The sequence below is a fragment of the Hyperoodon ampullatus genome, assembly GCF_949752795.1.
Source record: "Hyperoodon ampullatus genome assembly, chromosome: 10".
Taxonomy (NCBI): Eukaryota; Metazoa; Chordata; class Mammalia; order Artiodactyla; family Ziphiidae; genus Hyperoodon; species Hyperoodon ampullatus.
Window position 1 is genome coordinate 82,998,386 of NC_136923.1, and position 24,720 is coordinate 83,023,105.

The following is a 24,720-nucleotide window of genomic DNA, read 5'->3' on the forward strand; positions in this document are numbered from 1 at the left end:
CTTTTTGCCAGACCAGCTGTCACTTAGCAACGCCACTCATTTCATCCGCGCCTCGCATGGCAGCGGGTGCCGTAGCAACGCATTTTTCTTAGGCCTAGTGTCCCATTCTCCAACCCTTTAGCCCCTCAAGTGAACAGCTGGGTATGGTGGGAACACTGTGCGATGGGAACAGGGGGGCACAAGTGATCATCACATAATAGCACAACTGCTCACCCCAGGTGGCTTCTGGTCCCAAGAGTGCACTGATCGGACTGGCTCAAGTCTGACCACTCCTCTCCCCACAGCAGCACCCACTACCCCCCAATCCTCCATAGCAATCATCTGAAATGCAGCCCAGGGGCTTCCCTGGTGGCGCGGTGGTTGGGAGTCCGCTTGCCGATGCAGGGGATACAGGTTCGTGCCCCGGTCCGGGAAGATCCCACATGCCGCGGAGCGGCTGGGCCCGTGAGCCATGGCCGCTGAGCCTGCGCGTCCGGAGCCTGTGCTCCGCAACGGGAGAGGCCACAGCGGTGAGAGGCCCGCGTACCGCAAAAAAAAAAGAAATGCAGCCCAGAGACAGGATACAGCTTTATTGTGGAAAAACCCAGTTGGCACAGGTCTGAAACAGTAGCAGAATGTATAGCCCCATCTATTGACAACATATAGGGGCTGGGGCTTCGGATACACGTCTGTACTGCCCTCCCTCAGCCTCAGATGTATTTATCCCTTTCACCAACAATCATTTCCTTTCTCTGGCCCTGGGCCTGCCACTGGCCACAATGTAGACAGCTCTTGAGGGTGAAATACTGTGTAAGGGACCCTCCGGCTCCCTTCCTAGTCTACAGCTCCTACAGAGCAGTCTGGGGGCCTGCCTGCTCAGTGGAGGAGGCTTCAACTGGGGCTGTGAGGGGCACCTTGGGCATTGACTCAGGCGGAGGGCCACTTTCTTCTCGGAGATGGCCCTGGTACAGCCGACGAAGGCGGGACAGCTCTCTCTCTGGTGGCTGTTTCCAGCTGTACCATGGGTACCAGGGGTCACCTGAAACCAGAGTGGGGGCTGGCGGAGTGGCACTCACAGCTCCATGAGAGGTACTGAAGTCAGGGTCCCGGGGTTCAACCTGGGGAATGTGGTAACTGAGGAGACCTGGGGGATTAAAAAAGAGAGAATGCCAGGGAAGGGAGGATAGGTACTTCAGATTAAGACAGATAATAAGAAAAATGACCTATAAAGGGAGGGAGGGACCAGTCAGAGCCACTGGGTACACTTATGCATGTGGTATGCTGCACAGAAGCAACTGGCCAAGGGGGCAAGTGTGGGCTGACATGCTGCCCAGGCTCTTGCCTGACAAGCTGTGCAGGCCTGTGCCAGGGCTATGAAGCTGCATCTGCCCTAACAGAGGGGTACCTTTTCCTAATTTGTGCAAAAGTGTCATGGAGCCCAGGGTCAGAAATTTATACAAAGCTCCTCCTATGATTTAGACATGGCATTGGGGCAACATTTATAAAATAAGAAGGCAGAGAAAGAGGAAGAAAAAGGGGACAGGGCAATGACAAGATAAGAGACTCAGGAGAGGAAACAAGGGACAGTGGAGTGATGAAAGAAGAGATTCTTTGGAAGAACATGGGTGCTACCTTCTCAGATAGGTGGGAGCATTTATGTCCACCCTCCAGCCCTAAGTCACCTTCCTTCTGCCTAACAAAACTGCGCTGTGCCCCTTCTCATGCTTACCATGATCCCTAGCTTTCTGGATGGCCTGGGTCAACTTCTTGTGTTGCTTCATACAGACCCCTGTGAAAAAAGGTAACTAAGAGATCATTTTATAAGTCACAGTAAATAAAGAACACAACTGCTTCTACATGGTGATAGAGGCTTAGATTTGGAAGACCTAGCTCTACCTAATGACCCCATTCCCCTGACCCCTCGGCAAGGCTCGGTTTCCCCTTCTGCCCAGTGGGAAGAACCTTCCCTCTCTCTCTGAGAACCAGGATGAAGACTTAGGAGGGTCTAGCCACTATAGAGAAGCCACTTAACAGTAAAGGTTTCAAGACAGGGAGCAGAACACAATTCAAAGGGCAAGTGTGGTTAGTTAAAGGGCTGAGTTGGGGCTTCCCTGGTGGCACAGTGGTTGGGAGTCCGTCTGCCAATGCAGGGGACGTGGGTTCGTGCCCCGGTCCGGGAAGATCCCACATGCCGCAGAGCGGCTGGGCCCGTGAGCCATGGCTGCTGAGCCTGCGCATCCGGAGCCTGTGCTCCACACGGGAGAGGCCACAACAGTGAGAGGCCCGCGTACCGCAAAAAAAAAAAAAAAAAAAAAAAAAAAAAAGGGCTGAGTTGGACAATCCACAGAGAAAGATTCAATAAAGGAAGAATGGATTTCAGATCTGGGCAAGACAATCTGAGAAAGTAGCAAAATAGTCCCTTCAGCCTTTTACAGCCTGACTATAGAACTCTTCTTAAAACTCCTTGGGAATTCCCTGGTGGTCCAGTGGTTAGGGGCTCTGTGCTCTCACTGCCGCAAGCCCGGGTTCAATCCCTGGTTGGGAAACTAAAATCCCACAAGGCGTGCGGTGTGGCCAAAAAAACCCCACAAAAAAACAAACTAAGCCAAAACAAAAACAAACTCCTTGACAAACCAAACTCCACGGATCATGCTACCACGCCACAAAAGGGTGGATTCCGATTATTCTTTGCAAATTTATCTTGCTTTGGAGCAGGTGTTGGCAAAATGTTCTCTGTACAGGGCCATATACTGGAGGCAATGTGGCATATGTTTTAGGCATATATTATAGTCTGTCTCAGCTCCTCAACTCTGCCACTGTAGCCTGGAAGGAGTTGTAGACAATATGAAAATAAATGAACGTGACAGTGAGCCAGATTTGGCCTGTGACTGTGGTTAGGGAATAGATGTAATCTTGAATTGGTGAGCTTACACCAAATTTGGGAAATCTAACTGAATTGTCAATGGAATAAAAGTAAGGTCAATTTATGAGAAAGCCTTCCGTAAAAGTGAAGAGACCCTATAGAAAGGAAACAATCAGCACCATTTACCTTTTAACAGTTCCATTTAGATAGTTTGCTTATACTGGTACTCGCCGGTATCTTTTTTCCACATATAACTGTTTTAGCGTGTGAGTATCCCCATTAGGCCAAGATTTCCAAAAGGTTCCATCACATTTTTTAGGCCATTAAAAAATGTAGGAACCACCAAATAAATACCTGTTGTCTGTCTTAATAAATATAAGAAGTGCCGTAAGGAAAAGCTATTCTGGTGGTGACAGGGTTGATGGGCTGACCTGTATATGGAGCATGGAAGATGATACCCGTGTGGGAGCAGACAAACTGTTCCAAGAGCTTCACATTCTGTAGGAAAAAGTGGTGGAGAAACAAGAGAGAGGGAAGGGAAGGTAGCAAGACGATTAGAGACTAAAAGTGCACAGTCCCTGCATACTCACACAAATGACCTTGACCCTTCTACATCTCTCCAGGTGCTACTTCCCTTCAGGTCCTGGTTTTAGCCCCATCCCTTTACTGAACACATTCTTGCAAACTTTTTCCCTTTCCTGGCCTTCCAACCATTTCACATACACATCCTACGTTTTGTCACTGAGACTCACATAGAATTCTCTTCTGCAGGGGTTAGGTTCTAAAGTCAGCCCTTCATGCAACAAATTAGGGACAGTCTGTTGGAAAATCCCTGATATCACCCAGAAAATGTAGTACGTGTTATAATGTACATTTACAAATTATTAACTTATATAAAAGCATGGTATATGTAATGTATATGTTTACTAAAATCAATTTTAGAGATTTAATTATTAGAATGACTCCCAGCCAGTAATTAATCACAAGTGGTGAGACTCTCAAAGAAAAAGCAGGTATATCTGTGGAGTGGAATGGCAGGCAGAATCATCTGCACTCTTCAATCTGTAATCTTTCTCTCTCCCTTAGTCATGCAATTTGTTATAAACTGTATACAAATGATTATAGCCTTTTTTTGGTAACCAATTATACACAGCTGAAATTGAGAAGTATCTTCTGGACTCCTCTACAACCTGTATCAGAAGGAGCCTGAGAGCAGTCAGACACCCCCATCTGCTGACTGACTGACACTTGAATGCCCTCTGACTTCCCTGATGACCAGCCATTCAGCTTCTGCCCTAATACCTCGTAATACTGCAAGCTTGGAAGGGCACTTTTCCATTATCATCTTTATAAGGTTTTTGAATCCTTTAAGGAACAAGTTCTGTCCTTCTCACAATGAAGGTTTTTTTGAAAAAATAACTAGATTATACCTTGCTTCATGTATCTGCCCTCCAGCCCCAAGTCTCAGCATGCCACCAAACATCAACATGACAATGAAATAAAGAAAATCTCAGGAAAAAACTAGTCCAATCTACTTGCTAACAACTGTGATTGATATAAATAAACCTTTGGGCATTGCCCTCACATTAGAAACAAGCATTTCTCTTGCCAATTTAGACCGTAAATTTCATAGACAAGGAATGAAACTTTTTAGTAAAACCCATAGTAGAGCGCAAAAGGCTGGAAGGAGGAATGTTTTTATATTACCAGAAAGTCAATACAAAATGGACTTCAGGGGCACCAGGATATGAAGAGCGGGGCACCTAAGGTAATCTCTTTAGCATTGCAAAAAAGGCTCCAAGTCTTTATCCTGGAGAAAAGATTCTCCTTACCCTAAAGTCAACGTGCAACTTCTGATCCCGGCAGATGGGGCAGGGATTCCCAGCAATTTTATTTCCACGCTGTAGAGAGAAGAAACTGGCAGGTGAAGCTGTTCAAAGACCTGTCAGAAAGATTGCTGCTGGGGACTTCCCTGGTGGCGCAGTGGTTAAGAATCCGCCTGCCAATGCAGGGGTACACGGGTTTGAGCCCTGGTCTGGGAAGGTCCCACATGATGCCGAGGAACTAAGCTCGTGCACCACAACTACTAAGCCTGCGCTCTAGAGCCCGTGCTCCACAACAAGAGAAGCCACTGCAATGAGAAGTCCGTGCACTGCAACAAAGAGTAGCCCCTGCTCCCTGCAACTAGGGAAAGCCCACATGCAGCAACGAAGACCCAACGCAGCCAAAAATAAAAATAAATTAAATAAATAATAAATTTAAAAAAAAAAAGTGCTGCTGCCGCTGTCACTATGGCCTCCAGCCCCACTCCACATCCACGTGCCACACTCAGAAACTCACAATACATGTCTTTCGAGTCCGCTGTGGGGGTATTCCACCTTTGTGGTTGCGACGGTAGTCAGCCCAGACAGGGCGAGAACCATAGCGGTTCTGGTATTCTGAAATGAAAGACCATACAAGTTATTCCTGGGTGGTGGTGATGGGCGGGTCTCTGTCCAGTTATTTCAGACCTCACTTGACCCTCCCCTTCCCCATTTAGAAGTACCTTCTGAGTCCAGATATTTCCAGGGTTCATCCTTATAAGGGGAAACGGGAAGTGGGGGCAAAGAATCTTCCTCAAGGGGGGCTTTGGTGCAAAGAGTCTGGAGGGGAACCTATAAAAGGAGGGGCAGAGGCAAAATGAGACAATGAGTTCAAGGACAAAACCTGATTGGTTTGCTGCCCACGCTTCAGGGAGAAAGGGGAAGGCACGCCCACTGTGTAAATGAAATACAGCAGGAATATGCTGTATATGGGAGGTAGCATTTTGTGAGAGATTGTTTACATCAACAACGACTATCCCTACCTCCAACTGGATCTTGAAAGAAAAGGTAACATTAGAAGATAAACTAGCACAGGTGACTGGGAAGCAAATTTATTTGAAAAGACACCTCAAAAACCTGGCACGTATAAGGTATTCATGCTTTCTGGGATGAACTCAGTCTACTGGAGGAAAAGGGAGAATGTCCATCTTCTTGGAATTAAGATGCGTGGCTGGAAGGGGATGCAAAGGACATGCGAGTCTCCAACTCGATCCAATCCAATCACTCAGTTGCCCAGCCTTCTAAGAAGTTGAAGGTCAACGTTCCATATGGCAGAACAAACTTGAGTCCTAACGCTACCTCTAAAGCTACCAGGCCTGTAGTTAACTCTGTGGTGACCCCTGTCACCACTTTTCAGTCCCACTTTAGGGAGTGGCAGTTGGGCAAGCCTTCCCATCTCACCCTGCCCCACCCAGAATTTGCCCTGCCCATAACCTCCAGGGTGGTGAGTACGTGAGGCTGGAGGGAAAACTCAATCCAAAGTTAAGTTCTCATGTATGCTTTGATAAGAAACTGATTTAGTGAGATAAAGAGCAGAGTAACTGGTCCCAGGTCATGAGAATGTATCCTGGCTTTATTGGAAGATAGTAGGGCTGGTAGAAGTTAGTGTCCCTCAACCCAAGAACACTCCCTGGCATCGAAGATTTAGACACCACCTGTACAGTTAACAGTTGGTTTGTGTGTGGCCAAGAAATCCATTCCACCGCCTAATTATTCAGCCGACATGGAAACTTGGGAAGAGGAGGACATCCAACCCTTGCTCTTTACCCTCGACTCGAGATTAGAAAACGTGCGCTGTATTGAGGAATGAGAAGGGAAGGAGGAAGGTGGTGGAAGCAAAGCGTTGCCTTGACAGCCAAGGTAGAAGCACTCGGAAAGGCCTCCGCTCCTGGATTCCCAGAAGTGGAGCGACGACCTCGAAAAGGTACAACCAAATTTGGGGTTGTACAAAATGTGCCCCAAGGAGTTACCTGAACTCCGTAGACACCTCTGTAGGGCGAAATGCTAGGAAGCCGCCTCAGCAACACGTTCAACATGGAGGCAGCCATCTTGACATACGCACAAAGCAGGAAAAGCGACTGCGCATGCTCCAGGAAATAGATGAGGGTAGGGCCAAGGACGACCCCGCAGTGCAGAAGGCGGCAGCGCATCTGCGTCAGGACGGAAGCATGAAAGGGGAGCCGTAGGGAGGGGCCAATTTCAACTGCGTCACAATCGAATTCGGCCACACAATTGCGTTTTTGCTGAACCAGCCACTACGACTCTTAGATCCCACTCTTCCAGTTTGTACTTTAAGCAATTTTGAAGTCGATTTTGACCGCGATCCTCTCACTGCGCATGCGCCGGTCCGATTCTACCAACCCTTGGTGAGAAATGATCTCGACGGCGGAAGTGGTGGAAGCAGAGGAAAGGGAGGTGCTAGGCCGCTAGGTCAAGCGCACGCGTTCGGAGGCCAGGAAGGAGGCGGAAGAGGGTGCCCGGGGGAAGAGGCTGAGCGAAGGGTAAGGCAGGATAGCCAATCAGCTGGTGAGTTGTCTTATTGATTGCCCAATGAATTCACGCCCCGCTCACAGTCTCTCGCCGCAAGGGCGTTTCACTAGCACGTTTGGGCGCGTTGGGCGGTGTCCGGATATAAAAGACTCAGCCCGAACGGGTAGCCGCCATTCTGGGGTTCGTTTAGAGGTAAGTCTCGGCATTTTGTCGGTTGGAGGGTAAAATTTTGCTGGGACAGTTGGCCTAGGAAATGGGTTAGGCGAGGGCTCGGTTGAGAGCCGTGACTCTTTTTAAGCGGCTGTGTTCGGGATGGGACATGGAGGTGTTTGGGGACAACAAAGATTGTACTTTTGGGTGTTTAAGAGCAACCCATACTGATTATATCTTTCTCCCTTGTGTTCCTTTTATCCCAGGTTTGAATTTTCTCGGAGAAAGACGGGCCGGCCACGAGGAGAAAAGAAACAAGCCGCAGCAACATCTAAGCCCTTGAAAGGATCCTGAGAGAGGGGGGAAAGGGAAAACAGCAGCCACCAGCCCAACCACTTGTGTCTTCTGCCCCTTCCCACCTATCTTGCCCACCCCACCAGCCCACGCTGCCTGGGACTTGAAATCTGTGGCCGAAGGACCGTCACCACATAACTTCAAAAATAATCAACCACCCTCCCTTCCCAAACCCACCCAAATTCACTCATCCAGCGTTTACTTTTTTTAATCCACTCAGAACTTTTTTTCTAAGACCCCCCTCCCTACATGGAGTTGGGTGGGGGGGGAAATGAATACTGAGTTGGCCTTTATTTTTTTTAAGGAGACTTTTTGATCCAATGAGGCCCCCCAAATAATTGAGTTTTGGGTCCTGGTTGGTTGTTTTATTTTTTTTCTCCAAAATTTTAACCCCCTCCCCCCCTGAGCCCGAGGTGCTGACGTCGCAAAAAAATTGGATAGTAAGTGTCGAATTTTCAAAAACCAGCCTTGCAACAAGAAATCAACGTTTCCCTTTGTGAAACCAAAAATAATGAGAGGAAGAAATGAGACCGTAGAACAAAATAGAGAACTGGAGAAGGACCGATGCGGTCACTTAATCTCCATTAAAAAGGGCCTTTGGGTCTAAACAGTGTTCTCTCTCCCCTACCACCTGCCTCTTCCCTGCTCTGCTGCAGGCTAGGAGAGGGTGGAGGGAGGGCCCGCAAGTTAAGATTTTGATGGTTAACCCTTGGTAATCCAGCCAGTTTCCAGACTGCCAAAGCCATAAGTGTTTGCTTTTTATAAGGAGGTATGGTTACCTTCCTCTCGTTAGCAGCAGTCTTCAAAAGGGTTAATGAGCTCACATACAAAAGATGGTGGATTTTGTGGCCCAGAAGTCCCACTTCTTTGTGTGTGAGACAAGCAGGGCGCCTTTCAATTTGCCAGATTAATAAGCAATCTGTACATAAAGATTGCAGGGTAAGGAGATGGGCAGAGAGAAATAGGTGGCTATGACTTTTTAAATGATTGTTAACTCTCAATTTTAATGTAATTTGTTTGGGGTATATTTGTGTGGTTAATATAGGTGGCAATCTAGGAATAAAGATTGCAAGACACTTAATTCAGGGCAAAATATAATCTTAGTGCCAATACATAACAAGATAATAGTTGGGGAGGTAAAGAATGTCTTGTAATTGTTGCAGATTGCGTAGGTTATTTAAAAGCAAAAAAAAAGTAACATTTTAATTTGATTTTTGGTGGGGGGAATACAGCTAAGTAGAGGGTGGAAAGGTTGGGGAAATGTGGAATTCAGGAGTATAATTTTAAAAGCCATTTAGTGCAATTGAATGCTAGCTTTCTAAAAGATTTGTGTCGTTAAAAGGAATTTTTTTCTTCCCTGCTTCAATATGGCGACTTTCTTTGTCCTTTTGTCTTCCAAGCGGCGTTGCAGGTTGTGTCTTGACCCATTTTTCTCCTGTCCTCCCACCTCAACCCTATTTGTTGAGAGGGGTCCAAGTCCTCCCCCCTTGCCCTTTATAGGGAGGATGGGGGGTGTTCGACAGTAGCAGGTTGAACCTCAATTGCAAATTCAGTTCTTCCCCGCAGAAAATTGTTCTTTTTAATATTTTAATTGCTTTTATTTTCACACTGATCTTATTCAAAGTAGGTCAGAGACTATTCAGGATCGGGGCTGCTTTTTGGGTTTTTTGGGGTTTTTTTACTAAAAGACTTTTTAATGTAAAAAGCTGCCGGCAGAGCCGGGAAAGCTTTTTAAGTTTGAGTCCTCCGTAACAAGATGGCGTCCCTGCTTTGTTGTTTTTCTCCCCCTTTTGCCATCCAGAGCTTAGGGCCGCCCTAGAAATTTGGTCAAGGGGGAGGAGCAGCATTGAAAGGTGATGTAATCAGCTTTCTTCCTCCTTTCTCCACCCTCTTCAAACTCCACCCCGCGCAGATGCCTTCTGGACTCTTGTGCACGCTGCTGCTAGACGGGAAAAGCCATTTTCCTTATTTTCTTTATAACCTTTTATAGCCATTATCTTAAAAGGAAAAAAGCTTATAGGAATTAGGTCTTGAAGCTGTCCGTCTCCTTGGGCAGCTCTGGTTTTTGTATTTAACGATCCCGAGTCTGTTGCTTTTATTTTCACCCTCTTTCATCACTACTGCTTGGAATTTTTCCCCGCTTCAGTTGCCAGGGGTGGAAACCAGTCAAACAGCTATACTTTAGGACTGGAAGCTTTTGAGGGGAGTGTGAGCGTGTGTGTGTCTTATCTGTGTGTTGGGGGATACTGGAGGAAGACACAAGGGCTTGTGAATGAGTAACTGGAATAGACAGCTGGGGCCTAATGACACTGAAATGTGCCGTTTCTGCTCAGGAGTCAGTCCTTGGGCCTCTTGCATTTGGTCGCTTTGTATGATGAGAATCTGGGGGAGAGTGGGTACTTTAGGACTTTCTTCTAAATCGCCCTTATTCCCGCCTCTGGGTTTGGGGGTAAGCTCTTTGTGTTCAGTGCTGTATCACGTTCTCCAGTTGCTTAGCTCCTGTACATTGGTAACTAGGATGAGAAGTGAATCTTTAGGAAAGGAGGCGGCAGTTGTAAACTCAAGGCAGGGGGATTCAAGCTACGGTTTCTGGTAAGCAAAACCTTTCTGGTATTACATTTCACAACCTTCATTTCTTTTTTCCAAAGAGCCACCCCTTTTGAATTTCTTTTTCCTTCCCTTCTGAAAGAAATTCCTTAAAAACAATGGGGAAATAATGTCCTCTTCGTTTTTCAACTTGTGCAGTGCTGTAGCAATTGGTGCATGTTCGAAAGCCATGCCCTACCTGAGGGTGGTATTGGGTGTCCTGTCCCTATCATACCTTTCTTCTTCCAACTTTTTCAAAGTCAAATCTTTATCAGACTCTCCATATACTTTTCATTTTTTAAAGTCCTGCCCTGAAGCGTGAAGGTTCTAGGCAGAATTGGAAAGCCATTTTGTACAACTGTTCTGTGGTGACTTGGTGAGACTTTAGGGCTAATTTTCTACTGGGTATGGATTCTCAAACTATTACTTCTGGATTGGATGGGAGGGCCTCTTCCACATGTCCTACTGACCACAAGTTTTTTATCTTTTAAGCAGTTTGCCATGTGCCTCTGCAGCATACCTTCCTTGGGAGCTGAACATTCTACCCACTGGGGTTCCTGAGCTCTAGTGAGCAGGGGATTATAATAAAGAAGATCTGCATTAACATGGGAGATGGGAAAAAAAGGTCTTCTAGGGAAACCACATCCATCCAGAGAACGTCGGAGAACCTGATCCTTATAGTTTGTGGCCACAGTTCTATCCTGGGATCCTGTCCTATGAGGGCAGGGGTGGGGGGTTACTTTACACCCTTATTGAAAGGCAAATAAGCGTTTGGGAAGGGCATGTGCTACCAGGTTTTGGAATGATTTTGAGGGGGAGCAGCTTACTATTTGAAGAGGTGCGACCTTGTGAATCACCCGAGAGACATAATTCAGTCCACTCTGGAGTCAGACTAGGAAATGCCTCAATTACCGTGGAAAGGAAGGGGGGGAATGTAAGCTACAAAGCACTTCATTTCCAGAAGTGCTAAGACCTCTAAGTGAAGGTTAACTTGGACACCTTCCTCCTTTGTTAGAAGATTGTTGTGATTGTTTTTAAACTCGCCTAGAATTTTTGTCCTGAACTAATTCAGTTCGTTTCATTGGTGATGGGTATGGAATAATTTTAGCCAAGCTAGATATTTTTCACCTTATTTATTTTGGAGGCAGGAGTTGGTGTCACTTCTGGAATTAATTTTCTCTCTGGTAAGAAAGAAAATTCCCCAGTGCCTTGAGTCTGCACGTGTCTGCCGGCAACATCCTCCATAAGGAGAGCCCAGCTTTAGGACAAGGTGGAGATGATGCCAGGGGTTGCTTCCGCACCGCCACCCCGTATGTTCTGCCTTCAAGGAAATTAAAACATACCATGCCCTGGATTATTTTTGGTTTCAGAAAGCTTGCTTAAGCTTTCGTTCCAGGATCCAGATATATTAATGACAATTGGTCACTGGCCCTCTTTCCCTGGTAAAGTCATTTGCCTTTTCTCCTGTAGGGCTGTGCCGAGAATTTAGGCTCTTCATTCCTTTCCACTTGAGTGCCTTGGAACTTCTTTCTAAACGTAATGACTTCAAAATAAGGAAATAGGTTGTAAAACACTTGGGGTCCTTAATTTTAAATGAGTGAAAACTAATCTGCCTGGAGGAAGCCGTCATGAGAAAACCCCCTTACATTTTAAAACCAAGTGATTGGTGCTTATGAGACAAAATTTATAGTTTTGTTAATTATGTTTCCAGAATGTAAATAATAGGAAAAGTGCAGTGGGAAATGAATATTTAACATTTCTTCTGCTTTGTCTTCTAATTTTCCTTGACTGTTAATGTCTTTTATTCTTGCTTGTTGTGAATGGGAATTAAAAAGTTGTCCCTGGGTCCCATTCCAGCAGAAGGCACTGGACAGAATTTAGCTGTGTACTCACTGGTTTCTTTTCTCTCTAAAGATGGTTATTCTCTCTTGTCTGCTACCCTCTTAAGCAAAGGAACATTTGAGCTCAGGTGACAGTTTTTGTTTCTGAAGGAAGTAGGGGGAGCAGGCCTGTTTACTTAACTGGTGGGTGGGTGTGCAAAAGGGGCTTTTCCAAGGTGCTGTGTATTCAACTGGGTTTGAATCTGAGGGGCCAGCTGTATTTAGGGGACATTGGTTGGAAGTGAAGTTAGTTTAATTGAAAGCTTTTTGTCAAATTGCATATTTTTTTTTACTGATGATATATTTTATTACTTTGGATTCGCTCATTGCTTTTCCAGTCTCCAGCAAATGGGAAATCTATTTTATGTATCCCTTTATTGTATTCCTGTCCTTATAGTGTCTATATTTCACTTTATAGTGTCTTACTACATGGGGAAAATTCCTTTATCCCCATGTCTGTCTCTCTGTGTATAAGAATCACCACACTTAAGTGGATTTGGCCTATGGACTTCTAATTTATCTGGTATTGGACTTGGATGTTTTTTCCTCTGACCTTAGGTTCTACCTGTCCTCGTGGAGAATCCAGGGCAGCAGCAAAGCACAGTTAACCCCGACTTGCTCACCTCTCAGTATCTCTTACCTCACCTCCTCTCCCTGTATTCAGCCCACAGGTTCTGATCTCAGGAACCAAGTTCCCCCCATGCCTCTGCCTCTTCTTGGCCTAGGTTGTTAGAACCTGTAAATGTAGAGATTTATTGACTTTTTTATTGTGAGAATTAAAAGGTTGAAAGTATTATGCTCGTTTTTCTCTTTTGGCTTGAGAACAAATAGAACAAATAGAACTAATTAACATGATCTTATAAGGAACCTGTTTTCTGCAGAAAATATAATCTTTGTAAAACACTGATTTTTCCCACCCTTCTGCCTGGCTCATGTGTTTCATCTCTGTACTAGATGCGGGATTCAGGAGGCTTTCTTCTTGCCTCCTTCCTACCCAGTGTTCGTCTTATTTCCCAAATGTCGATATTACTAAGGTGGCTTTCTTTTCTGCTTCTCAGAAGCCAATGTTTAGAGGCATTGTGGATAAAAATCCTAATCAGAACCATATTGATTCTAAATTAACTCTCTCAAACTTCGGTTCTGGCCTAGAAATTGTTTCACATGTCTCTGTCCCGTAACAGCTGTGTTCAGCTTTTAATTAACTCCTTTTCTAACCTAGTCTAAAGCAGCTACTTAAAATTTAATGGCATTTTGCCAGCTTCTAGTTTTATTTGTTCCATTCTTTTTGGCTCCATGGTTTCTAATTTCAGGCCCTCCTTGGGGATCTTGGGTGGTATTATGATTTAGGTGGGGAGTAGGAGTCAGATTTGCATCTTTGCTTTTGAAACCACAAACCAATCTTGCCCTTAACTTTGAAACAATAAAAACTCGTGCAGTGTTTGGTTAATGAGTGAGATTTTTTCAAGGCTTAGGAGGACCTGCTTGATTTTCTTTGCTCATTTGTCTCTATTTCTGGGAGCCACCCCAACTCCCATAGGGGAGAGGTTCTGTTTTCAAGTTTTGTTTCCTTCTCTTTTCACCTACAACTTTAGACGATTGTCTCCTGGTGCAAGCAGAACATATCCTGCTACCTGTGGCGGTTGACCTTTTTTTTTTTTTTTTTATAAGCAGGTTCTTATTAGTTATCCATTTTATACATATTGGTGTATATATGTCAATCCCAGTCTCCCAAGCGGTTGACTCTTCATGGGCTAAGATAGAAAGGAGTTGACTCTTGGAAGACAGCCCAACATCCATGATTGGCCCAGTTCTTATCAAGCTATAGGTTTGGTGTTTTTTTTTTTTTTTAAGCTACATTCATTAGCAACTAAGGGGAAACGGGACCTAATAAGCAAAAATGACTTGGAGAGTTGAGTGTTTGTTTTGGGAATGTGAATCTTAGCTCTGATACAATCTGGTGAAGTTCAGCTGTCCTAGGAAGGATGTAACTGGGAGCGAGAGGAGAGATGCTGCCTCAGTCCTCCGGTCTGATTGTCATCCCCTTCAGTCATGTATTAACACAGTGCTTCACTTGCCAGGGCTGTTTTCTCAGTAGGGACAATGGTCTGTTGGTTTTTCTTATCTAGATAATGGTGAGTGCAGTTGAATGTAGATTAAATAATCACTAATAATTTGTCAAACACAGAGATGGAATTTATTAGAGGGCAACTGGGGCTGTCCTTGCCACCCATTTATTCTGTGGGTTTGTTTTATCCTCTTATCTTAGAAAACCTCGATCATGGGTTCGGGTCCCATAGACCCCAAAGAGCTTCTCAAGGGCCTGGATAGCTTCCTTAACCGAGATGGGGAAGTCAAGAGTGTGGATGGGATTTCGAAGATCTTCAGGTAAGTCTGTACCCTTTGAATTCGTTGTGAGTGGAGAATATTTTGTGTTGTAATACGACTATAATAAGGCAGATAGCAGAAAGTGTTCCCTAAGAGGAATGGGAGTCAGTGGAATAGGATTCAAATCCAATTATGTTAGAACTAGTGATAGGAAAAGATGACCCCTTGGTCCCCGGTCATTATGGCATCTGGATATTTGGAGATCCACAGTCCCAAGGGAAGGAAGGAAGCAAGCAGGGGAGTCAGGTGACACGATTCTTAGTTCTGTTTTGGGTTGCATTCTGCATCCTCCAAATGTCATTTTCCTTCAGGGATCCTCAAGTTTTCCAGGAGAAAGAGAGTGACTAAGCCAGTCGGAAGAGATGGTAGTTGAAGGCTAGGGCTCTTCACCTGGAAGCAGAATCAAATGTGTCCTGTGGGTTAGAGAAGCAGTGACACTTACCTCCTCAGGTTGGAGACTTCAGTGCATCTCCTCCGTGTGTTCCATCCCTCTGGGTGTTTCCACATCAATCCTGATCCACCTCATCCTCCTAGGGGCCTGTGTGATCCCCCCATCCTGTAGCGAAGTCCCAAGTCATCAGGCATCTCGAGGTACTCCTGCAGATTAGAGGCTTCTGCTCAAAGAAGAGGTGCTTTCGGGCTGCTTCATTTCTAACCTTGACTTATCTCTTACAGTCTGATGAAGGAAGCACGAAAGATGGTGAGTCGATGCACTTACTTGAACATTCTCCTGCAGACCCGTTCACCAGAAATATTGGTCAAGTAAGTGGGGACCTGGGTGGCTGGGTACTTAGAAGGCGGGGGGAGGTGAGGCACGGGGTTCCTGGGTTATTGATGGGGGACTAGGAGGGTGGGGTATACTCCCAAGACCCAGGAAGGGCATCACAGAGCCTCCTCCCTGCCTGCAGGTTTATTGATGTTGGTGGTTACAAGCTTCTTAACAATTGGCTGACATATTCAAAGACAACCAACAACATTCCCCTCTTGCAGCAAATTCTACTGACCCTGCAGCACCTACCACTCACTGTTGACCATCTCAAGCAGGTACCTTCAGTCTTTACAATCCTGGTTCTTCCTTTTTGGTTTAGGCTAACAGATGAAAAACTCATATCAACTCTGATGTGGCTACAGTCTTGGGCCTGTGAGGTAGAATGGTAGAAAAAAATAGGAGTTTGGAATCAAGATTTGGTTCAAATTTATGTCCTTTAATAGGTGTGTGACATGGGGCACTCTATATATCTGAGCCTCAGTTTTTTCATTTGTAAAATGGAAATGGTTGAACCTACCTAACTGGGTTGTTTTAAGGAGTAAGAATACGTCTCCAAGGGCTGTGTAAGAGAGAAGGTCTATCTCAGTGTTAGTGGCTGTTAAGAGATTGTGCATTTGTGGGAGTGGTTAGCTCTGAGTGGGCTGCTTTTCCTTCTGGCACTTACCATCCTGCTGCTCCTTTCCTTTCGTAGAACAACACAGCCAAACTGGTGAAGCAGCTGAGCAAGTCAAGTGAGGATGAAGGTAGGGGCCAGTCCTTTCCTCTGTGTTCTGGGCCTTCTTCCGTTACTTCCACTCAGTTACCTTCATTTCTTAAGATCTCTTGGTGTAAAAGCCATACACTTAAAATTCTTTGGGGGAAATAGTGTCATCCTAGAATGTCTCGTCATCATTTACTTCTGTTTCTCTAAATATCAGTAAATAGAGCATATTCTGGGACCCTCAATGTCTATTTTCCTAACAACAGGTATGCTCATTCTACCAATAAACACCCTGCTGTGGGGCATGGGCAGAATCCTGACTGCTGGAGTATATCAGAGCTTTGACAGCAACAGATTCTTTCCTTTGCTAAGACAAAGGGTTTTGCAGCTCCTGGCGAGGGCCATACAGCTCTGGCTTGAAGACAGAGCCTGGCGCCAGAAAGTCACAGGCTTTTCTTTAGAGGAGAAAAGGGTTTATATCCAAGAGTTAACCCAAAAGTTTTACACCCAAAGCATAAACCAGTGAGCACAAGACACTGGTTTCCCGCAAGTGAGCAGCATTGTAGCAGAGCTGATCCCCGCTCTTTGTCTATGGGGAATGGTATGCTAGGTCCCTTTGGAAAGTTTAGCTAGAGGAGAAAACACTGGGAACATTTTCCAGGATAAAGGATCACGATTTTGTTTTAACTCACAGTATTGTTTAAGTGAAAAACATTCCCTAGCTTTCCGTTATTTTAGTTGTATGTATTCTGTTTTTAGGTCCTTTTATATAATGAGCACTTCACTGTTTTTCTGACATCTCAGAGTAGCTTTGTAGGATAAACTAACACAGAAGATACCATTAAATCATTGCCTATCTTTTGTTTCTTCACTGAGGTATATTGGTCCTTGTTCCATCTGGCTTAATTGTGTTGCCGTCTTTGAGTATAGGTTTAATTATTATTCTGTGCTTCCTTTAGATACTGAAATTTGTACATTCCTTATTGACTGTAGTTAAGTGTTACTGGACCATAGTATCGATTGCTTCAAAGAGGTTTCAGGATATTCCCCCACTGGGCATTGGCGTTCATATTGCATTAGGTATAGGAGTTGGCAGTTGTGTGACTGTTTTAAAAAGTTAAGTTTTAATATTCTACAACAATTTCATTATTAAATCAGCCCATAGTGGAAATGTTGGCAAGAAGAGAGGTCCCGTAGATAGGAGATATTATTTGCCAAGTACAGAAGGAAAGAGCTACAAATGCATTTTTCCATATATTTAGAAATAAATTCTGTTTTTTATCTTTAAATTCTCTGACCATCTTTTTTCTCTAGATAAACTCTGCTTCCTTCATCCTAAATCGGTTTGTTTTTAAGTTCTTTTTTCACTCTTGTAACACTTAATTGATTCTTTTAAGAGCTGTCATCACTAGTGACACTCTAGGAAAAAAAGTTTCCCTAGAAAATCTTTTTTTTTACGAGGATCTAAATCTGCCTCCTTGAAATTTTTAAAATCTGGTAGCCCTTTGGATACTTGAGCCCCTCTGCCTTTCTCCTTATTTTATTGTAATAAGTGGTTAGGGGAAGAGCATAGGCACTAGGTTCATTCTGCCATCTTCTAGTTTTGTGACTTTAATCTCCATGCTTCTGTGTCTATAAAGGGAGATTAAAAATGTTCAGGTTGTAATAACAATTACATGAGATGTATGCAAAGCAACTAGTGTAGTTTTTACAACATACTTTAATAAATGTTTCTTCTTTTTGCTCCCCCCTCCCCCGCCACTGGTGTTATAATGGCATCAGGGTTGAAAGTTATCTGAATAGAGGAAAATTCCATGATTCAGTGTACCTTACATTATTTAGGCATTTCCCCTTTCTCTCACCTGCAGAGCTCCGGAAATTGGCCTCAGTCCTTGTCAGCGACTGGATGGCAGTGATCCGCTCCCAGAGCAGTACCCAGCCTGCTGGTAAGCTCCTTGGCCCTTTATCCCTTGTATTTCTTTCTTTCCCACTGGGATGTGGCCTTCCGTGCCTCTAACCTGCTTTTTACCTCTGACTGACAGTCTTTCTCTTTATCTAAATAAAATCCTTTTCTGCTCTATTTTTCCACAACAGAGAAAGATAAGAAGAAACGGAAAGAAGAGGGAAAGAGTCGAACCACCCCTCCTGAGCGACCGTTGACTGAGGTGAAGGCTGAGACTCGGGCCGAGGAGGCCCCGGAGAAGAAGAGGGAGAAGCCCAAGTCCCTCCGAACCACGGCGCCCAGTCACGCCAAGTTCCGCTCTACCGGTAAGGCTGCCGTCTGGCCTCTGGAGGGTCTGTGGGTAGGTGCACAGCCCGGGCCTTAATGGTGGAAGAGTTGGACTTAATGGTACGGTAAATCTGGAGAGAGGGAAGATTAGTGGGTGGAGCATTGTGGGAGTTTATAGGGCTTGATGAAGGTTAAGGGAGGAAGGGTCAGGAGAGTGTGGAGTGAGTCCAGCTCCAACACCATGTCTTCTCCGCCAGGACTAGAGCTGGAGACCCCGTCTTTGGTGCCTGTGAAGAAGAATGCCAGTGCAGTGGTGGTTTCTGACAAGTACAACCTTAAACCCATCCCCCTCAAGCGTCAGAGGTATGGACCACCTTCTTGGTTTTTGAATGGGCTGAGTCTGTGGACGTGAGGGGAAAAGAGGGCGCGAGTCAGGTGTTGTTGACCAGTCCCTTTCTAACAGTTCCATAGCTGCCGCAGGAGATGCTGTGCCCCCTGCAGAGAAGAAATACAAGCCACTCAACACGACACCCAATGCCACCAAAGAGATCAAAGTGAAGATCATCCCGCCACAGCGTGAGTCTAAAGGGGGGGGATGTGCTTTGGATTGAGAGCAAACTCTTTTCATGGAAATGAAGGGTTTTCCTCCATTTTCATCTGGTTTCTTGGTGTCCTTTAATGTTTACACCCCTGGAACTCCCTTCATAGGAGTCCTTCATAGGATTGCTTAGGAGTGATTTTAGAGATGAAGTAGGGAGGCGTGCTGTTCAGTGACTGGTGGGTGCGCTCCCAGCTGTCACAGTCATGGGGGCTGGCTTTGTCAATTACCTGAGCTCTGATTCCTATCCAAAGCCACGCTTGCCTGCCTTTAAAAGAAAGATAGAATAATGACAAGAATTTCTTGTGTAAATCCTCCTACATATGCTTCCTGGTCACCTTGAGCTTATTGTGTCCAAAGTTGAGGCAGGGTCTCTATTGGCCAATTTTCTGCCCAGATTTTGTCTATAGGAATAGGATTATTAAGGAGGTCTGATGATTCCATTTTATGCTCTTTTCTTTTGTAGCTATGGAGGGCCTGGGCTTTCTGGATGCGCTCAATTCAGCCCCTGTTCCAGGCATCAAAATTAAGAAGAAGAAGAAGGTGCTGTCACCCACAGCTGCCAAGGTATGGGTGCTGCGCAGTGGGCGCCAGTGACCAGGTAGAAAAGGTACAGGTGAAGGAAGGGCCCAGCAGCTAGGATGCTTGGGGAGGACAAGAGGAGTTGTATCTCAGACGAAGACTGGTGGCAGAGCACTGTTAGAAACAGAGTCTTCCTTTATAGGAACTGTTAGGGGATCCTGCTAAGGCCCCTGGACTAATTGCCTTGCCTTGACCTTGCCTTTCCTATCAGCTCATTAACTTCTTTTTTCTTTCACAATAGCCAAGCCCATTTGAAGGGAAAACGAGCACAGAACCGAGCACAGCCAAACCTTCTTCCCCAGAGCCAGCACCTCCTTCTGAGGCTATGGACACAGAACGTCCAGGGACCCCAGTTCCCCCTGTTGAAGTCCCAGAGCTCATGGATACTGGTAAGTCTAGAAACTGGTTCAGGTTTCAGGGTTTTCTGGAAGGAAGGATCTGCTTTGAAACTACTTCTGTTTACAGCCTCTTTGGAGCCAGGAGCTCTGGATGCAAAGCCAGTGGAGAGTCCCGGAGATCCTAGCCAGCTGACCCGGAAAGGCAGGAAGAGGAAAGCTGTGACCTGGCCTGAGGAGGGCAAACTGAGAGAGTATTTCTATTTTGAACTGGATGAAACTGAACGAGGTTAGAGATCCAGTTTCCTCTATAGTAGGTGGGGTATAGAGAGTTTAAAAAGGACTTGGTTGGGCTTACTTTCCCTCTTGCTTTTTTTCTCCTTGGCAATAGTGAATGTGAATAAGATCAAGGACTTTGGCGAGGCAGCTAAGCGAGAGATACTGTCAGACCGACACGCGTTTGAGACGGCCCGGCGTCTGAGCCACGACAACATGGAGGAGAAGGTGCCCTGGGTGTGCCCTCGGCCCCTGGTGCTGCCCTCGCCTCTTGTCACCCCTGGAAGCAACAGCCAGGAGCGGTACATCCAGGCTGAGCGGGAGAAGGGGATCCTTCAGGAGCTCTTCCTGAACAAGGAAAGGTGAGCAGAATGGGGTTCACTTCCTGAGGTATTGAGCCCTTGAGGGGAACGTGCCCTGGGGTAATTAGAAGGGGGGTGGGGGTTAAGAAGAAAATCAAGAGCTTGAATAAATAATTTTTGACTGTCACTTTTTTTTTTTTTTCTATCGCTTGCTGCATTCCTGACAGTCCTCACGAGCCTGATCCTGAGCCCTATGAGCCTATCCCCCCAAAACTCATCCCCCTAGATGAGGTGAGTTTTGTGGTGATGGAGGTTGTGATTGACATTAATGCATCTTTCATGTGAGACTGTTTCTTTATTCTTTGTTGGTCCTGACTGTTCTGTCCGTTCAGGAATGTTCCATGGATGAGACCCCGTATGTTGAGACCCTGGAGCCTGGGGGAACCGGTGGCTCACCCGATGGGGCGGGCGGTTCCAAGTTGCCTCCTGTTCTGGCCAATCTTATGGGAAGCATGGGTGCCGGGAAGAGCCCCCAGGGTCCTGGAGGAGGAGGCATCAATGTGCAGGAGATCCTCACCTCCATCATGGTACGAGCCTCCCTTTTCTTCCCCACTGTCTCCATTTCTCCTTACTCCCGTTCTGCTCAGCTGCCCGCTTGCTTTCTCCTCGGGCTCTCCCTTCTCTGTCGGGTGTTACCCTTATTCTCTGTTGACCCTGTCCCTTAATGACCTTGCCTCACAGGGTAGCCCTAACAGTCATCCCTCAGAGGAACTGCTGAAGCAACCGGACTATTCAGACAAGATCAAGCAGATGCTGGGTAATCCTCAGGGCCAGCCCCGGGGCCTGGACGAGGAGGCCTGCAGTGGAATTGGGGGAGCAGGGGTATTGCCACTAGGCGGTAAGACACGGGAGGGGAAGACTGGACAGAGAGAGCAGTGCTCTGCCAGGTTGGTTTGAGGGGGTCAGCTGGGCACACCTAAGCAGGAAGACGTCATGCCGCTCTTCTAGAATCATCTTGCTGACTGCTTCACGCCTTTTTCATTAACAGTGCCTCATGGACTCTTAGGCCCTGGTCCCATAGCCAATGGTTTCCCACCGGGAGGCCCTGGGGGCCCCAAGGGCATGCAGCACTTCCCCCCTGGGCCTGGCGGACCTATGCCAGGTAGGTGGTGAATGAGAGGTCGGAATGGGCTTGTCTGCTTGATTTTGGCCTGGTAACAGTACAGGGTTGACCAAAGCCGGGGGTTGGTTTGGGTTGGGAGATGGCAGTCCCTGGGTGCAACAGGTAGCTGATACTGTCTCTCTCCCTTTTTTTTTCCCCAACAGGTCCCCATGGGGGCCCTGGGGGCCCTGGTGGGCCAGTGGGTCCACGTCTCCTGGGTCCCCCACCCCCTCCCCGGGGGGGTGATCCCTTCTGGGATGGCCCAGGTGACCCCATGCGGGGTGGCCCGATGCGTGGGGGACCAGGTCCGGGGCCATACCATAGAGGCCGTGGTGGCCGAGGCGGGAGTGAACCACCTCCTCCTCCTCCTCCATTCCGAGGGGCCAGAGGAGGTCGCTCTGGAGGAGGACCTCCAAATGGACGAGGGGGCCCTGGTGGGGGCATGGTCGGAGGTGGTGGGCATCGTCCCCATGAAGGCCCTGGTGGAGGCATGAGCAGTGGCAGCGGACATCGTCCTCATGAAGGCCCTGGTGGAGGCATGGGCGGTGGGCATCGCCCCCACGAAGGCCCTGGCGGTGGCATGGGTGGTGGCAGTGGCCATCGTCCTCATGAAGGCCCTGGTGGAGGAATGGGTGCTGGTGGTGGACATCGGCCCCATGAAGGCCCTGGACATGGGGGGCCCCATGGCCACCGGCCTCATGATGGCCCTGGTCACCGAGGCCACGACCATCGAGGGCCACCCCCTCATGAGCACCGTGGCCATGACGGCCCTGGCCATGGCGGAGGGGGCCACCGAGGGCATGATGGAGGCCACAGCCATGGAGGAGGTGAGGATGCTCCCTGTCCCCCATATGGCTCTTGCTGTCCCATTACAACTTTCTGGGGAACGTCACTACCCCGGGTCTGCCAGGCAGAACATGAGGTCACCCCGTTCCCAGTTTCCAGCATGCATGGCAGTTCCTTCCTTTAGCCCTTCCCCCAGGTCCCCAAGATTAGGTCTCTGAAAGACAGTTCTCAGGATGCCTTGGATGGGTGGGATGAGGGTGGCATTGACCTCTTGGCCATTTCCTAACTATTCCACCATCATTCCCACAGACATGTCAAATCGCCCTGTTTGTCGACATTTCATGATGAAGGGTAACTGCCGCTATGAGAACAACTGTGCCTTCTACCACCCGGGTGTCAATGGCCCCCCCCTGCCCTAGGGACCACCTGCCCGCCCCGCCCACACTCCTGTGGACTGCAGCCTTGCTCCTTCCACCCTTTTATGGCTTCTGTGAGGCCCATTTTCCCCTTTCCCCAGCTGATGAGGAGCCGGCCCCCTCAGTGCCCACCTGCCTGGGTTCCTGGGGGTTTTCTGATCACTGGTGCGCATTGATGTACATATTTTCCTCCAGTATGGGGAGGAGAGAGACTGGACACATTCTGTACCCTGGACTGCTGAAGAGGAGACCCGGTTGGCTTCACTTTTTGAGATTTGCCCTTTATGCCAAGCACCTCTCCGGTATTACCCTTTATGCCTGAGAACCTAGAGCTGGTTATCCTGGAGAACACCTCTACTCTCCTCTTGTGGGTCCTCCACATGCACACAGAACTCTGACACGGGATCAGCTGCACTTACGAAATCATCCCCGCCAGATTCATGCTTCCTCGTGGGGTGGGGAGATGGTGAAAGGGGTATTGTGTATCCCACTGCACTGAGAGGACTCAATCAGGCTGGATTTGAGTTCTGGAACACATCATCCCCACCCCTCCCCTGACACAGGCTTTACATTGAGTCCTTACTCAAGTAAGACGTTGCAATCTTCCGTGAACACCCAAGTTTGCATCATGGGTATGCTAGGTTCAATGATGGCAAATTCACATCGGCATCCGGTGAAAAGTTTTAGCTGGCATAGGTGAGGCCACTGGTGGTGGTCCACCCTTGCCTGCAGCTCATTCTGGAAATAAAAATACTTCAGTGAGACCAGCTTTTCAACTGAAGCCCGGTGTGCTGGGCATGCCAGTCACACTACATGCACTGCCTCTGGGAGTTAGCGTGCTCCTGGCCCCCATCTGGAACCTTGTGGGTGTGAGGCCTCCAGCTCCCTTGTCCTGTCAGCCACCTCTGAATCCCCACCAGGTGCCTTCCTGGGTGGATTCGATAAGATGACCTGCCCTCTCCCAGCCCTCTCCTTCACCTGTCTCAGCATCAGTTGTTTTCTATGAAAACAGTGGATTGGTTGGGTTTTGTGCAGGGTCTTGGGTTAGAGCCACAATGGATTTGAGGATGAGTATTTTCTTTTTTCTTTTGGTTTTGTATATTTTGTACATTAATAATAAACAGTGGAAAGAGAAGTATTTAATCCCTGGTGTGCCTGGACTGTTTGTTTAAAAAGAAAAAAGCCATTATCAGCTGTTGAAAGTTCATTAATACAAACCTTTGTGGAATGTGGTTTTCAATCCTTTGTTGGTGTTAAGTGAAATACTAATGGAGTACTTTGAATATAAAACGCCATAGCTGGGGAAGGCAGAGCTCACAGATCACCTGAGCTGCAGAAGGTGCAGGCACATCCATTCTAGCTGATCCTAACAGCCCTGTGGAGTAGCTTAGGGAAGGGATTTACGTGAGGGTGGGCAGAAGGGAGGAATAGGGAAGAGTGGCTGAAAAAGGAAAAATCCAAAAGCAGTTTCCGGGGAAGGAAGGAAAAATAGGTGGATCCTGCTTGTCCCCCCAAAAAGGGGCTCTGCAGGGTAGAGAGAAATAGGCTTGCTGCTAGAAGATGTAGGATCAAGATAATTTTTAGACCTTAAGGACAGGTATTGGAGGCCTAGTTGGTGGAACAAGATTCCCAGGGGTGGGAATTCCCTGGTGATCCAGTGGTTAGGACTCAGCACTTTCACTGCTGGGGCCTGGGTTTGATCCTTAGTTGGGGAACTAAGATCCTGCAAGCTGTGCGGCATGGCCAAAAAAAGTGTATTTAAAAAAAAAGATTCCTGGGGAGACAGGTTTTGGAGTCCAGAACATGGAGGGAGAGGATTAACTTTAAATAGGAAGCTCTGCTATTCTCGTCATCAGAAATTAGGAGATTACATTTTGGGGGGAGAGGGAAAGGGAGGGTAGGGATATTGGGGTATAGGTTGAGAATGGTGGTTTCCAAACTTGCAGCGTTCATCAGAATCATCTGAAGGGCCTTTAAAAGAGATTGGGGGTGGGGTTCAGCAAATTTTCTGATTC

General features: G+C 47.0%; 2 protein-coding genes across 2 annotated transcripts; one reads left to right on the forward strand and one right to left on the reverse strand.

The window, feature by feature from the left end:
* Positions 1-560: 560 nt before the first annotated feature.
* Positions 561-6,767, reverse strand: MRPS18B (mitochondrial ribosomal protein S18B). The gene is made up of 7 exons (XM_079713248.1): positions 6,675-6,767; positions 5,388-5,496; positions 5,183-5,280; positions 4,675-4,743; positions 3,274-3,340; positions 1,709-1,768; positions 561-1,123 (listed from the first exon to the last, which is right to left on the reverse strand). The coding sequence occupies exons 1-7, from the start codon at positions 6,750-6,752 to the stop codon at positions 828-830; spliced, it is 777 nt and encodes a 258-aa protein (XP_079569374.1). The 5' UTR covers positions 6,753-6,767; the 3' UTR covers positions 561-827.
* Positions 6,768-14,442: 7,675 nt separating this feature from the next.
* Positions 14,443-22,747, forward strand: PPP1R10 (protein phosphatase 1 regulatory subunit 10; the record flags this gene model as incomplete). The annotated part of the gene is made up of 18 exons (XM_079713211.1): positions 14,443-14,549; positions 15,225-15,311; positions 15,458-15,593; positions 16,010-16,061; positions 17,887-17,964; positions 18,113-18,286; positions 18,506-18,611; positions 18,712-18,824; positions 19,313-19,413; positions 19,670-19,817; positions 19,894-20,052; positions 20,155-20,401; positions 20,569-20,632; positions 20,734-20,928; positions 21,083-21,158; positions 21,390-21,503; positions 21,668-22,330; positions 22,599-22,747. The coding sequence occupies 18 exons, from the start codon at positions 14,443-14,445 to the stop codon at positions 22,706-22,708; spliced, it is 2,730 nt and encodes a 909-aa protein (XP_079569337.1). The 3' UTR covers positions 22,709-22,747.
* Between the last annotated feature and the right edge of the window lie 1,973 nt (positions 22,748-24,720).